Source organism: Parasteatoda tepidariorum, chromosome 1 (genome assembly GCF_982258835.1).
Source record: "Parasteatoda tepidariorum strain Cologne lab strain chromosome 1, Ptep-v5.0, whole genome shotgun sequence".
NCBI lineage: Eukaryota > Metazoa > Arthropoda > Arachnida > Araneae > Theridiidae > Parasteatoda > Parasteatoda tepidariorum.
The window spans coordinates 1,820,170-1,834,547 of NC_141755.1; the positions used below are offsets into that span (position 1 = coordinate 1,820,170).

Genomic DNA, 14,378 nt, shown 5'->3' on the forward strand with positions numbered 1-14,378 from the left:
AGATATTTGTAATTTAAGCCACCAGGGAATAGATATTTGTAATTTAAATTTAAAATTTACAAACACGTGTGAAAATATTTTCGTCCAAAATGAGTGGTTTCAAAAAGTTGAATCGGAGAATTTCTTCGAGAAAATTTCTGATACGCACATGCTAAGTTATATTCACAAAATACAAAAAAAATGAAATAAAAAAGAGCAACATACACGATTATTTTTGTATTTGAATAAATATTTTCTTGGATGCAATACCTGAAAAATAAATTTCTTTGTACAGTTGGTATGTTAAATTTCACAGAAACGAAGAAATTAGGTTTTTATTGACGAGAAAAGTATCTTAAATCCATCTAGATTTTTTACGAAAATTTTCCTAAAAAAAGTGACAATAAATCTATTTTAGTTCGCGGGCCACAAAAAAGGCCTCGCGGGCCGGATGCGACCCCCGGGCCGTCAGTTGGAAAACCCTGTTCTACACCATTGATCTCTAAAATCATTCATTCTAATTTTTTTAAAATCTTGCATAATTTTTCTTCAATTAGCAAACAATATAGGAAATTTTAAGCGATATAACTTTTATTCCCCCATTGTTGTCATTTTGTATCCAAACCTTTTAAGATGTGAAAGTATATTGTTAGTTAGGTTCACTTAAAGAGTTCAAAGGGAGTGGATGAAGGCTCAATTGAAGCCTGGATATTTTAGGATTTTAAGCAAAATTGCCCTCACTCATGTTTGCATTTTTTAGTTCAACACTTTCTCATATCGTGAGACGAAATTCTTCCCAACAGTTTGTGTCAATAAAACTGATCAAATGATGGATATTATCGTTCAACTATTTTCGCATAAAATAGGATGTCTTCTCATGACATTTTGTTTATTAAAATAAATTCATTGAAAAAGTTAGAAACTGAACTATTAAATTTATATAAGATTTTATAAATATCTTATATTAATTTCTTAATTAAAATATCTCTCTATGTATATTAAACATATCTATTCAAATATTATTGCTGAAATAAGAAAATTTAACCACTATTGAGTGATAGATGCAGTATAACCACTTGTCATCCGCTTTCAACGAACCCGTTAAACTTTTTAAATCAATACAGGGTAGAATAATTGACTCCTTTTCTTACAATTTTAGTCTATCATTCAAAACTAAAAATGTTTTTATTTTATGAATAGGCTAATTGATTAATTTTGTCCCCAGTGAAGAAAAGTTACTTTGTGATTTGAATCTGATGCCCCTTTCTAAATGTGTGCCCACTTTTCGAGTCAATAAAGGGGCAGGGTTAAATGCTTTCCTGCCTATAATTTCATACTTTGAAATTTAAGTTTCAAAATTTATCATTCGATTCTAAAGCATAGTTTAAAATTAATGATAGAGAATCAAATCTACTTATTTTTTTCTTGTTTTCACAAGCTTCATATTAATTTCAGGATGCTGCTGTAAAGTATTAACATTACTCATATCGAACATTTCTCATAACACGTGAGATGTTAGTACAGCTGCACACATAGAGATTTCCGCTGTCTGATGGAAAAATGCATAACAAACAGTAGAAATTCTCGGAAAGTTTCGAATTCTTTCGAATTGAGTGATCCGATTTTTCGACTTTCAATGATTGACTCAACAAATCAAATAGTAGCTAACCTTAGGAAACTATTTTTATTTCTCTACATTACATAATCAGGCATTTCTGATTCATAGTAGTTAACAATAGGATCGACCCTATTAGCATATTGTGTGTGAAATAATATCCAATTGTCCGGGAGGTACAGAAGTGCTAAGCTATGGCCTACACCAGATTTTCCTAATATGCATAGCTGCCAAATAGCATTTGCACGTTACGAAGAAGTCTATTATCCATGGTTCTAAAATAATAATTGAATTGATAATTGTAAACATTTTTTTTTATGTCTCTACTGCCCCTAAAATTTGTATCAAAGGACTACCAGACATTTTCTATGAATGCTTTAATTATTTACATGTAATGGTAATCAAACTAATTTAGAATGAATGTTATTAAACCATAGAAAAAGCTGTCTAAGTATAAATTTTAATTGTCACTTTAAGTATAAAAATAAAATTTTCCGGTAAAACTGTAAAAATGCCACCTATGTGACGGTGTGAGTCGAGAGGTGCCCATCTCTTAAAGTCTAATTATTAATCATTTAATAGTAATCTTTTAATAAAATAGTGATAGAGTGTTAGATAAAATATTTGAATATCGTATCTTGAGTGAAAAAGCTATGAGGGTTTTCATTCACTGTGCTAAGCTGTTTTCTAAGAAGTTGCTTTCCTAAAGAACAAATATCGCTTTAAAAAAATAGAAAGAAATGCTTTATTCCACGATTCGAAAAAGTTTTGTAATGATTACCAAACAAGAGTTGAACTGTTCGATTCCAACTTGTGTTTTCTTGAGAGCAAGACTTCGGTTTATACTCAATTAAAATTTCAACCAAATTGCTGGAAAGCATTAATATTATTATTAAGTAAATGTTAATTTCAAATTATATATTTATGTTATTTATACATATTTTATGTAATAATTACATAGAGTATGTAATCATAGTAATTGTAATAATAATCCATTTTAAGTACACTGCACATTATTTAAAATTACACTTTTATTGCAACATAACAGTTAATTAAAAATTTAAAAAAAAATATATCTGTAGAAAATATTGCCCTTGTGCAAAACCATTATATGAAAAGAATCTGACATCACTATCTCACACGCACCTATGTAAACGAGTTATGAAAAAAAAATTGTAAGAAATGGTGCGTGGAATTCATTCGCATTCTTTTAATTAATTTAATAATTTAACTAAACAAATTTAGTTAAATAAAGAGATAACTTTTAAAAATTCATTTATTAACGATGGTTTTTTTAACAGTTTAAATACTTTTCCATGTTCTTTTGCAATAGTTCAGTTAAAAATATGCTTAAAATGTTGGAATGCGATTCATTAAGTTCCTGATACGTTACAATTTAAATATATTATTTATTTAAATATATATTATTTAAATGTATTATTATATTCATTGAACTAATATATTTGTTTACGTAATTATAAATGTTCATCTGACCAATTTTGATGTGATCAAAAACTTTTCCCCCTTTTTTAAATTACAGGATCTAACTACTAAGTAACTGGTATCGACTGCACACCCCTGGTATTTCCAGGAATCCGCTATCATTCTTTTTAGCCTACTAATGAAAAATTTGAATTCATAAAAATTTTGCGAAATATTAAAATAGCTAGACTCTTGTTAAGTAAAATAATTGTTTTTTAACGGTTTTAAATTATTTAAAAAAATATTAAGAGGAAGAGAAATCGTTATTTATTTCTTGCTTGTTGGTTATTTTATTTAGTCATTTCGTACTTTTAATGAATTCTTATGTAACTGAAATTTAAAAACTTATGATTTAGTACATTACACTATTTTTTTTTCCTTGGACCTCTATTTTTATATTATTTCAAACATATTTGAAACAGTTAAATTAACAGAATATTCAATTTTATCTAAATTATAAGAATAGATAATTTTCGATAACGAAGTTGCAAATCCCAGCTCTGGTTTAATAGTTTCCCTTTCATATGAAATTAAGATAATTTTACTCAAATCAATGAAACAGTAAGGAGAGTGCTTATCATGTCATGAAAGGGTTAGCAGTCAAAGGATGATAACTAATATTTCTTTGTCTGATTGAAAGTATACGCGTGATCAATACGACCTACACAGTCAAAATTTCTCGGAATTTCTATTTGTAACGGAATTTCTGCCCGTAGTTTCTATTTGCCACAGTCGGAATTTCTATTTGTCAAAAAGAATCTCAAGTAGCAATAAGCCTATCTATTGATTCACTGTTTTTTTTTTACAAATTTGTTTCGTTACGTAAATTAAAATGCTCTTTTTTATGCGTTATTGTTTTAAATGATTCATACGAAAAAAAGCTGTTTCTTGGGACAAATTTTAAAAATACTTTTAATATCGGTATCTGTATTTTTCTGACTATCATAATTGCTTACCATACATGATAGAAATTAATGTGATAGTTAAATTCTAAAGATTGTTATTTTTATACCTTTAAAATATCTCTTAAGTTACTTAGCGCATTTAAATGAAACTTTGCTAAACAGTCCTCGGCAAAGTTTCTAAGATGTCACACCTTTTTTAAAAAAAGTATGACATCTTAAACTATGTAACACTATTTAAAAAAAAAGAAAAGAGAAAAAAAAAACATCGACCCTTTTCCTCCTTTTTTGTCACAGGGTGTCACATTTGAGCCGTGCTGACTCAAGGGATAGAGCGTTCAGCTCAAACTGAGGTAACCCTGGTTCAAATCACAGTTGTGGACGGTTGATACGAATTCTGTTTTCTGCGTAAAATATGCTTAGAAGTTGGCGAATCGTGGGTTTGAATCCGTCGAGCTGTTTTGATGAAAAAGTATTAAACAAATGTCATAAAATTAATAATATAAAATATTTAATCAACTGATTTTAAATTTTTTTTTGTTTTAACTAAAAATGTGGGATCTTTGTCACAAACCTTTTCCCACCAAGTGGGACATCATTCATAAATGGCCTCTTTCCTTTCCACGATTTTTTAAGATTTTTTTTATTTATAATTCAACGAAAACACGGCAAAAAAAAAGTCTATTCTGAAAACCCGAATTTCATCAAAAAATGAAATTATGAGCTTTATTGTAGTCAGTTTATATGTAGCTTTATTGAGGTAAAGGAGATTTTCAAGTTACATTTCGTCAAGAAGAAAAGAAAAAAAAATCCCTTCTCGGGATGATGTATTTAAGAAATATTCGTTAAAGAAAGAAGAAAAAAAAACTTAGTTGAAAATTAAAATGTTATTGTCTTATATCGTAAAAGGAACTAGAACATTTTTTAATTCAATAATACCATTTTATAAATTTAATTAGTGTAAAAAAAAAGGGGGAATTGAATTGAAAATTTCGTCTAAAACGGAAATTTCGGTATCCGATTTCATAAAAAAAAAAAAAAAATGAGAATTATATACTGAATAATTTTTTACGCATTATTTTTATTGCGTAAAAGTAAGTGACGAAACATTTCTTTTTCTGCTTCCCCAAATTTGATTCACCTCAGCGCGAGATACACATAGTTATAAAAGTTGTGCGAGGCTTTTCATCAAGAATGGTTCTAACTAAAATCTCAGCGTGACTAGACATCCGTTCATTTAACTTAAGCCGTCTTCTTCCGAGAGTCATAATCATACATACCTACGCTAAATAGGTTGAAGGTGGAGTTCCGCAAACAATGAAAAAGCAACTTTCATTAACGAATTCTTGGAAATAGCAGTTTTTCCCACCCCTGGGTTTAAAACGTTCGTACCTAACCGCCCACGTACCTTTTTTCTTTTGGTCACTTCTCCGTTGACGTGCTCATGATTTTTCGACCGTGCACACATTAAAGGAAGTTCCTCTGAAAATAAAAAGAATTTAAAATTTGAATAAGCACCTTTTTAGCGACCCTGAACTGCAAGGAAGGACGCTGTCTGGGTCTCAGTCGATAGCGATCGTTTAGCTGATTATCTTTTTACATTTTTATTCTATTATTATTATTTTTTTAAAGGGAGAAGCGAGATTGGCAGACGAGCAGACGAAAGAAAAAAAAAACTTAAGGTTTTTCTCCTGATTTAATATTCCGTTTATTTCTTTTAACAATTTGAGAATAAAGTTATGGAACGAAAACGCCGATACTTCGGAAAACTTTAAGAAAAACAAATAACTAATTTTTTGCATCTTAACATTTGAATGAACAAAATAAAAATACTGTATGTACGTTAAATTTTTTAAAATAAAAATTAATAAATAATTATTTTAAAAACTTTCAAGTGTTTATGTTTTAATGCTTTTTTATTTAATTTAAAGTACTTTTTTAGAAAAAGAGGAGCCTCAGTGAGCTTTTTCTCAGACTTAGTTTAGAGTAACATTTGAAATTTTAGCATTTCTTGAATATTTAATATCGCTTCCTGTTTGGAGCGAAATAGTTAATTCCCGTTCTTATTTTTTTTAAACTCTTCATTTAACTCAGCCAGGGAAACCATTTTAGTCAAAGAATGATCAAATTACAATTAAATTACATCCTCTCTGAAGTATTCTCACAACATTTATTTTTCCGATCATTTTCAAGTCGTGAATTATTTCTAGATAGATAAATAAGACGCTCATTCGTATGAAGCAATCATGAAAGTAAAACAAAAAATATATCTATAGTTCACATAAGGGGGATTAACTACAACTCCAAAACTTCGAGATTTTATCATGCTCTAAAAATCATTGATTTATTAGGTACTTCAAAGTAGCAGAAGTAAAATGAAAAAAGAAGAAGAAAAAAATAGAGTCAGCCCTTGAACTCGCTCTTGAAATCGCAGGAACGAGTCATCATACTGTATATATAGATAGGTCAAGAGAGGCGCAGGATTGGATAGTGTTTCTTCTGCGATAAAAACGTGAATTAAAAAGTTTTTCCGATTACGAAGCTTCTGTCTCACTCTCATTATGACCCGTTGACCCTAACATTCCAAGAGTGTGCTTTTTACGATCCGTTAATTACAAGCGAAAATGACCTCTGTGTCTTTACTAGATTTGGTTAAAATTCTTACTTTAGTGATTCCTTTTTTTTCTTCCCAACCAAAGAATTTTATTGTCCCTCTTTACCTCTTATAATGTGATGGTGTTGACATAATTTTGTGGGATGTCTAAATGCTTCTTATTGTTGGAAAGAATGACGCCATGTTTTAGACACTTTAACTTTTTTATGACTCATAAGAATTTCAGACACATTTTTCATGTCTGCCTGTGATTTTTTGCAATTCTTTCGTAAATAGCGTTTTCTCGTAGAGCACCCGGTTCGTTTCCTGCATCAGTTTTTAGGGCAGCCAGGAACACGAAAAGTTCAAAATTTTGAATATTTTATGATCTTGACGACTTACATCAGAAAGGTCCTGGGTTCGAATCCCGGACAAGCCATGGATATTTTTTTGTCTCTGTGTACTATTTGTCCTTACTGTGTAAGCAACGTTGGGTCTCCTAATAGGGTGCCCACGAAAGAGTGGCCAACAAATCTGCCTTATAACTGATACATGCTAAATGACGAGTGTCAATCGGGTGGGCGTTGCGGAAAATTAGCTTTCATTTTTTACTCATTTATTTATTTCTTAAACTGTTTAGTTTAGAGCTAAAATGTCACCCTTATTGTTAAAATCAGTGGCAATTTAATTTTTCCTTTTAAGCTGATCATTTTTAAATTTATACTTTTTAAAAATTTTCGAACCGAAACATTTGTAATAGAATATTCGACTGATAGGTATTTTGTTGTGTTTTTGATTATTGAGGTAACTAATACTATTGACTTGTTTCTTGACACTCTAATAAATATTTAACGATAAAAAATCACTATTTGTCTGCATAAATAAAATATTTGTATTGTCCAAAAGGCCTTTTTATTACGATCGTATGATATTCAAACTTTTTGCAGCAAATATGACAAATACGAATACTTTATCACTCTGACGTCGCGTTGCACCTTATTAATAGGCCGTGAATCTTCAAAAAATCGAGGAAAAGGAGAGGTTCTTCAAGAACCTCTTCCATGGTGAAATCCAGGCAATCAAGTAGATGGTGAGGACTAGCCTCGCTGGAGCTGCACTTTTTACAAGATGGAAAAAGTTTAATTTGTCCACTGAAAGTGAGGCTCTTAGTATGCCCTCTGACAAATCTACAGGTATTGGTTTGGTCGGCACGTGAACCCTGAAGGTCAGGGGCTCCTCCTGGACGCTTGCGGTTGTGATCCGGTGGAACAACCCAATGCAATGAATAGTCTGGAAAGCAATAGAATGAATAGTCCATTCAAAATGAGTACGAAGCAGAAGCTAAGAAGTTTTTCTATTTGCTGGAAGGAAAATGCTTCGGCGGGTGTTAAGCGAACATGTTTCATTAAATAACATCGTTATAATTGCGATACGTCATAATTGAGAGCCACAAAGGGGGAAATTTTGTTTTACAGAAAGTTTTAAGTTTATCTTAACAAACATGTTGATCAGTTCATCTTGCCAAATGTTTTGGTCGAGCAATAGCTGTATATTATATTGTTTTATATTTTTATGAATATTTTTGTACCTTTGTCTGTTACCTTTGCTTTCAAAATGTAAACATTTGTGAAAAAATTAAATAGGATTGTAAAAAAATTAAATAATGAATAAAAATTAAATTAAACGCTTGAAGGGAGGACTCTTACTTAGGATAAGTACTTAGTATTACGTTGCATAATATTATGTACTTCATCAGATAATAAATGCTCCATGAAAAATTTACCAGAAATTTGTTTCATTCTCTTTCCATTTTTTAAATTTATGTTTTATTTAATTCAATAAGCGATTTAACGCAATGAAGCCCCAAACTGATTTAAATTTTTTCATCAGGGTTACATTAAGAAACAAAGACGGAAAAAAACCTGTTTGCACTATATCACTTTCTTTTTTTATTGAATGAAGCATCTCTCATTGTCAAATTCCTTAATTCATAGGGTGCCAAAGCGCTGCAATAATAAAATACATAGTTATAAGAACCTCACCTGTAGAACCGGATTTTTAAAAGTTTCTAGCCCAGCTGAAACAAAAATACAAAAACCATGTTCTTTTGAACATAAAAGGGGTCACTAGAAAGGTGATGCTGCTCCCAATTATCGCTGAAAAATAAAAGTATTAAACGACTTAAAAAAAAAAATAAATAAATAAATAAATAAATAAAGACTTAATCAGCTCTTGCTTTGGGTGATATTTCAGATTTTAAATCTCTTTACGTGATACATATTTTTGAAAATAAATTTAAAAATGTTACAACTTTATTCTTATACACCAAAAATATTTTTTTTAAAGATTTAAGTACTTATTTAAGTATGATATTTTTTTTTTGAAATTAAAAAGCAAAGAGAAAACATAAGGGAATCACAAAGAGGATCAAGAAATTCCCCCTTTGGAAATTAAAAAAAATTATTTTGCATTTGAATAAATAATATTAATTTTTGTTCTTTTAAATAATTATCAAAAATGCTCTTTGCGTGACATATTGAGTCTAGTTTATCACTGAATTGCAGCTACAAATTTATTAATTTATATTTTCATTAATTAAAAGAAAAATATGCAAAACAATTATTTTACAGAGGATTACAGAACACTAAAACTCCCGTTTTTTGTCCTCATACCATCTTATTTTTTCGTTTTAAAATTTAAATGTTGAAAACGTAATTCCTTTTTCTTTTTTTATTACAAAACATTGAATTAAAATTAAATTGGATGAAGTTATAGAACTTGCTTATGAAATTTTTCTGGCGCGCCCATGTAAAAGTATATTTTTAAACTAACTTAATAAAATTTAAGCATAAATAAAAAAATACATGATTTTTGAAATATTTGAATGAAAATTGATACTCGCGCCATTAAAAATCCTCTAATTAGTATTGACGCCAGTGATGCTTAATTAATTGTGATAATAGGTACCTAACATACTATTACAGGTGCCTAATATAAATGTTATGCTTTTATTTATAACTGTCGTTGAAAAACCGACACACTTTTGGGTTTTCGAACTCCAGTGGTCAATTTCATAGCCTTATAATTTTGAACCCAATCCAGAAGACAAGGGAATTCCTGGACGGAGTATTGGGAAAATTTCCTTTCGTGGAGCACTTCTTGATGGTACTAATCCGCATTTGTGTTACATGGAAAGAAAAACCTCGAAGAACTCCCTCGGTTAGCCTGACTGCAAGGGCAATCTAACCCATGAATCGTCAACCAATGAGGATATTTTACGCTAGCACTCTGGTCGGTGCTAGTCGGGTGCAAAATTCGCATCGACCAGCTATCACTGGGATTCGAACCTGGTCATCTCATTGGGAAGCGAACGCTCTTTCCCCCTGAGCCATCACGACTCATATGCTATAGTTAGATGTTTTTCATACCCCCAAAATATAAGTATAGTTTGTTTATAGAAATAATTCCCTCGCCACAAAGTCAAACAAGAAATAACGCATTTCGAAGAAAGGAGCTTCTCTCTCCTCTTAATCACTCTCGCCACCCCTACTTGAAATAGTCAAGCCTCGTAACCATAATCACAGTCATTGATCCAGACGAATGACGAGGGGAGTTCTTTCCATAGACAAACTTCCCGGGTTGCACCCCTCTGAGTAAATTTCTACGGACGCCCTTGGAAGAAAAAAGAAATACCTTTAACTATATTATAATGACAATAGAATCTGTTTGCTATTAAGTTCCAAAAAAAAAATACTTAAAACATGTATTTTTTTATTGATACTATCTATAGTTTGACTTTATCATACTTCATTGATTTGGAATAATGAAATAATTGCATCGTTATCCAAATAAATCTTTATAAATAAATCCTTGCTGTTTGGCCTAACTGATCAAGTCAGTTTGCTATGACTGAGATAAATCTGAAATCTAGCTGATATTCATGACTACATTTCTTGACAATGTGTGGCGTATTAAATTAAAAAGGGATTTAATTGTCTGTTTCATTGAAAAGGGTGAAGTGAAATTGATATAAAGATCCAAGACAAACGATAATTTTGTGAAGGTCGGTATTGAGAGACAATTCTGACACATTTAACTAAAAGTTCGCTGCTCAAGATTTGTTTGATGCTCACATTGTTGTCGAGCTAATCGCAAGAGTTTTCTTTTTATGTTTTCCTTTTCGTATAAATCAAATATAAATTAGTTCCCTCATCGTCTAAGTTGGCCTCAAGACTACATGGGTGCAGAGGATTAGAAAATATTTTCTTGAAACCTTGGTATATAAGAACTGCGCATAAAAAGTGTCAACTAAAATAAATAGTAAGAAAAATGTCTAGCGACATGTATTCAAAATGAATAGTTTCAGAAAGGAAAATATTACTTTCTCAACAGAAACTAAAGATTATCAAGAAATCAGTCAAATGTTTGTTGTCTTTTAAATATTATTTTTAAATATTTTAAGTAGAGCTGGTATGATGGTAATCTATTTTTATAGAACAAGAAATTTTTTTTTTGTTTTCTTTGAATTGCATTCATTTCAATACCAGGATAAGTGGTATAAAATGCTAAAAATACGCTGGTTTCTCAGAATTATTTTCTCGTATCTTTGAATTTAGGGCAAACCACAAAGTAAAAAGAAACGATAGTGGTTATAGCTGCTGCACGTTTTTATTTATATTTTTATTACGTAATTTTATGAACTCAGGTATTTTCAAAGCTTAAAATCCTGGATATGTTTTTTTTCTAATTTTTTTCCCCTCCAAGTTGAGGTGAAACTTTAAAATAGGTACTTTAAATCTTTTTTTCATATTGAGTACCATTTTTTATGATAACGTAAGAGCCGCTGTAACATCTTCTCATAATTTTAAATTTAAGAACCCACTTTACAATAAATATTTTTTTTAAAAATTCTCTTATTTGACATTTTTTCACCTAGAAGAAAATGATCAAAACCACTGCCTTATTCTAAATTAGATAATGCAGCATTGAAATTTTTAAATATTAAGAAATTAAAACACAAACTCTTTTTAATTACACAAAACTGAGGCTTTTCTCCATATTGACATTTTGCGTCATTTTAAGAATAAGCATAGAGACAGCGCTAGCTTTAGATAGGCTAAACTTGTCATAACAGTTATTAGTAACTGCTGCAAACTCACAGCAGTTATGAAAATAGCTTATTATTCGGAAAAAAGCATAATTTCATATGACGATGAAACCTTCTAAAAGATGCCCTTTGCTTTGCTCAACGTTTTTCTTCAAAACATATTAAAGTCGGTCTAAAATATCATCTTAAATATTTAACTCCATCTCTCTCTAAAAAATGTTGTCTAAAGCTAAAACTATGGAATCTTGCCGAGCTTTCATTTTGGCTATGATTTTTTAGCATGATCTGTTTTCCCCAGACGCGTAACCTAGGATAAATAACACCATTTTAGAAAATTAATATAAAGTTGTTAAAGTTGTTGCAAAATCAAAAATGGTCCTATAAATAAATTACCATTTAAAAGCACAGTGAAAGAAAAAATGTAAAAAAAAAAACTTGTAGAAATTTTTTGAATGAACTATAACATACCTACACAGTAAAAAAAAAAAAAAATTGGCGTATAGTTTCCCCATTTTGTGTTTGAGGTAAATTAAATAAATTTTTAAGTATAGAGCTATTAGTTATTGTGAAAACAATGATATAAAAATGTCAAAATAACAGTTGTTTGCAAGAATAAATGCGAATATTTTACTAAAAATGTGCTTGTTTATTTTTAATGAAATGCTTTTGCAATGAACCCATTAAATTGATTCTGATGCATATAAAAATATATGTTGTCAGTAAACAAAGAAACAATTATGAATAAATAAATATACAAAACTATAAGAGGGAAAAAGTAAAATAAGTGTGATTATATGGAGTGTAAAAATTTTTAGTTTACCTCAACGCCAAAAATGGTGGCAATTATACACCAAAATTATTTACAGTGTATATTGCTTGTTTTAAACCAGATTATTTATCGTAAATACACAGGGAAACATATATGTTTGCTGGTAAAGATATAAAAACTATGTTTAATATCTTTTCTGATTTATTTTGTCTCTTTTTAATACACAAGTGTCATGCAAATTTTGAGTTATAAGATGTAAGGCACTAACTATTTATTTCTTGCAAATATTTATAGAACTAATGCAAAAATAAACATACTTAAACGTGAAACACACTATAAATATATTAACAATTTTATAAATTCAACTATATCTGACAAGACGAAATTTTTTGTCTATTTTTTGTCGAATTGAGGTTTTAAAACGTTCTTTCAAGCAAGGGGTCGCGTAAATGTTGCCACATTTCTAGAGGAGTTAAGGCACATCATCAAGATTAAAATAGCATTGAAACCAATGCACGAAAATGTCACTATACGTCGCAACTCTGTTATGAACTGTTTCTGCTCGTGATTTTCAACAGGTTATTATACGGAAGCGCCCCTAGCCACGTACAACGACACTTCCAGACATGGGTTCCTATGCAATTAATCTAGAAATTTGTCGTTATATTTACGCGGCCCCTTGTTTGAAAGAACATTTTTAAACATGTACAATTCGAAAAAAATATAGACTAATAATGCTATTTTAAAATATTTTTTTTAAAGTTTTGGACGCAAAACTATTTTCAGATTTGAAATTCCCCACCCGAATCGATCAAGATCAAGTATTTGTAAAGGTGCAACAAAAAATGTGTTCTCCAGTGTTATCATTAGTTTATGTTTGTTCAATTTCAAATGTTGTAATAATTTTCAGACAGTACAGATATCGTCGATTGTAAATTGAAGTTGATTCTCGGTTTGATATGGACCCTCATCTTGCACTATTCTATTTCCCTGCCAATGTGGGAAGGGGAAGAAGGAGATTCGGTGTTCGACAAGAAAGGAGGGCCATCTCCAAAACAGAGGCTATTGGGATGGATCCAGAGTAAATTGCCTGATCTGCCTATCAACAATTTCAACTCTGACTGGAATGATGGACGAGCTGTTGCAGCTTTGGTCGATGCTTTGGCTCCAGGTACGCTTTTTCTTTTTATCTTTTGAAAGTGAATCTGTTAAAATTAATAATAGTTTTTGAAGTTAATATATGAACTCATTGCACCTGTAAAATATATGACTCAATTCAACACTTCCTGATTTGAAATTATGTAGAAAAGATAAACAATACAGAGCTCTTAATAAAATAATATACTAAATAGATAAGCATCTATCTGCTGATGGAGATGGATCATGTATTGCCGTAATCGTAAAAAAATATAAGTTGTACACAGCGTCATTTTAAGGAGTTGAGTAGAGATGAGTTTTCGAATTTGCCAGAGTAATTATGCACTGCAATCCCTTCTGCATCAAATGATTCAAAATCGAGCCATGATCTGTTAGGTCAACGAAAGTTCCTGTTGTATCCAAATGAAGAAAGGGTAAATTTTTGCTGCGTTAAAAAAAAATAAAGCAATACCGTGTGAAAAACACAATAAAATTATTGTATCTATGTAATAGTTACGGAGTGAAAAAAAAATCAATAACCAAATCCCGGCATTAATCAACATCTCGAAGTCATGCACAAAACCGAAAAGAATACACAGACACAATAAAAATTTTTTAAAATAATTCTAATTATTTACTTGTTGCGCTTTCCGGTGGCTTTACGTTATTAAAATAATCAAAACAGAAGTTAATCACATAAAAATAAAAGTTAATTTAATTTAGAATAATTTAGCATGATGCTGTTGCTATTTGCCTACTCATGGTGTCAAAGTTTATCCCAATCAAGTCATTGA

At 30.3% G+C, this 14,378-nt stretch overlaps 1 protein-coding gene across 3 annotated transcripts in view; it reads left to right on the forward strand.

Moving 5' to 3' along the window:
• Positions 1-14,378, forward strand: part of LOC107438849 (filamin-A) — a 117,130-nt gene that overhangs the window by 42,756 nt on the left and 59,996 nt on the right. For all 3 annotated transcript variants that reach the window (XM_071180270.2, XM_016051240.4, XM_087158073.1), the window contains exon 4: positions 13,358-13,618. In XM_071180270.2, coding sequence (XP_071036371.2) covers positions 13,358-13,618 — 261 coding nt within the window. The remainder of the gene's footprint in view (positions 1-13,357; positions 13,619-14,378) is intronic.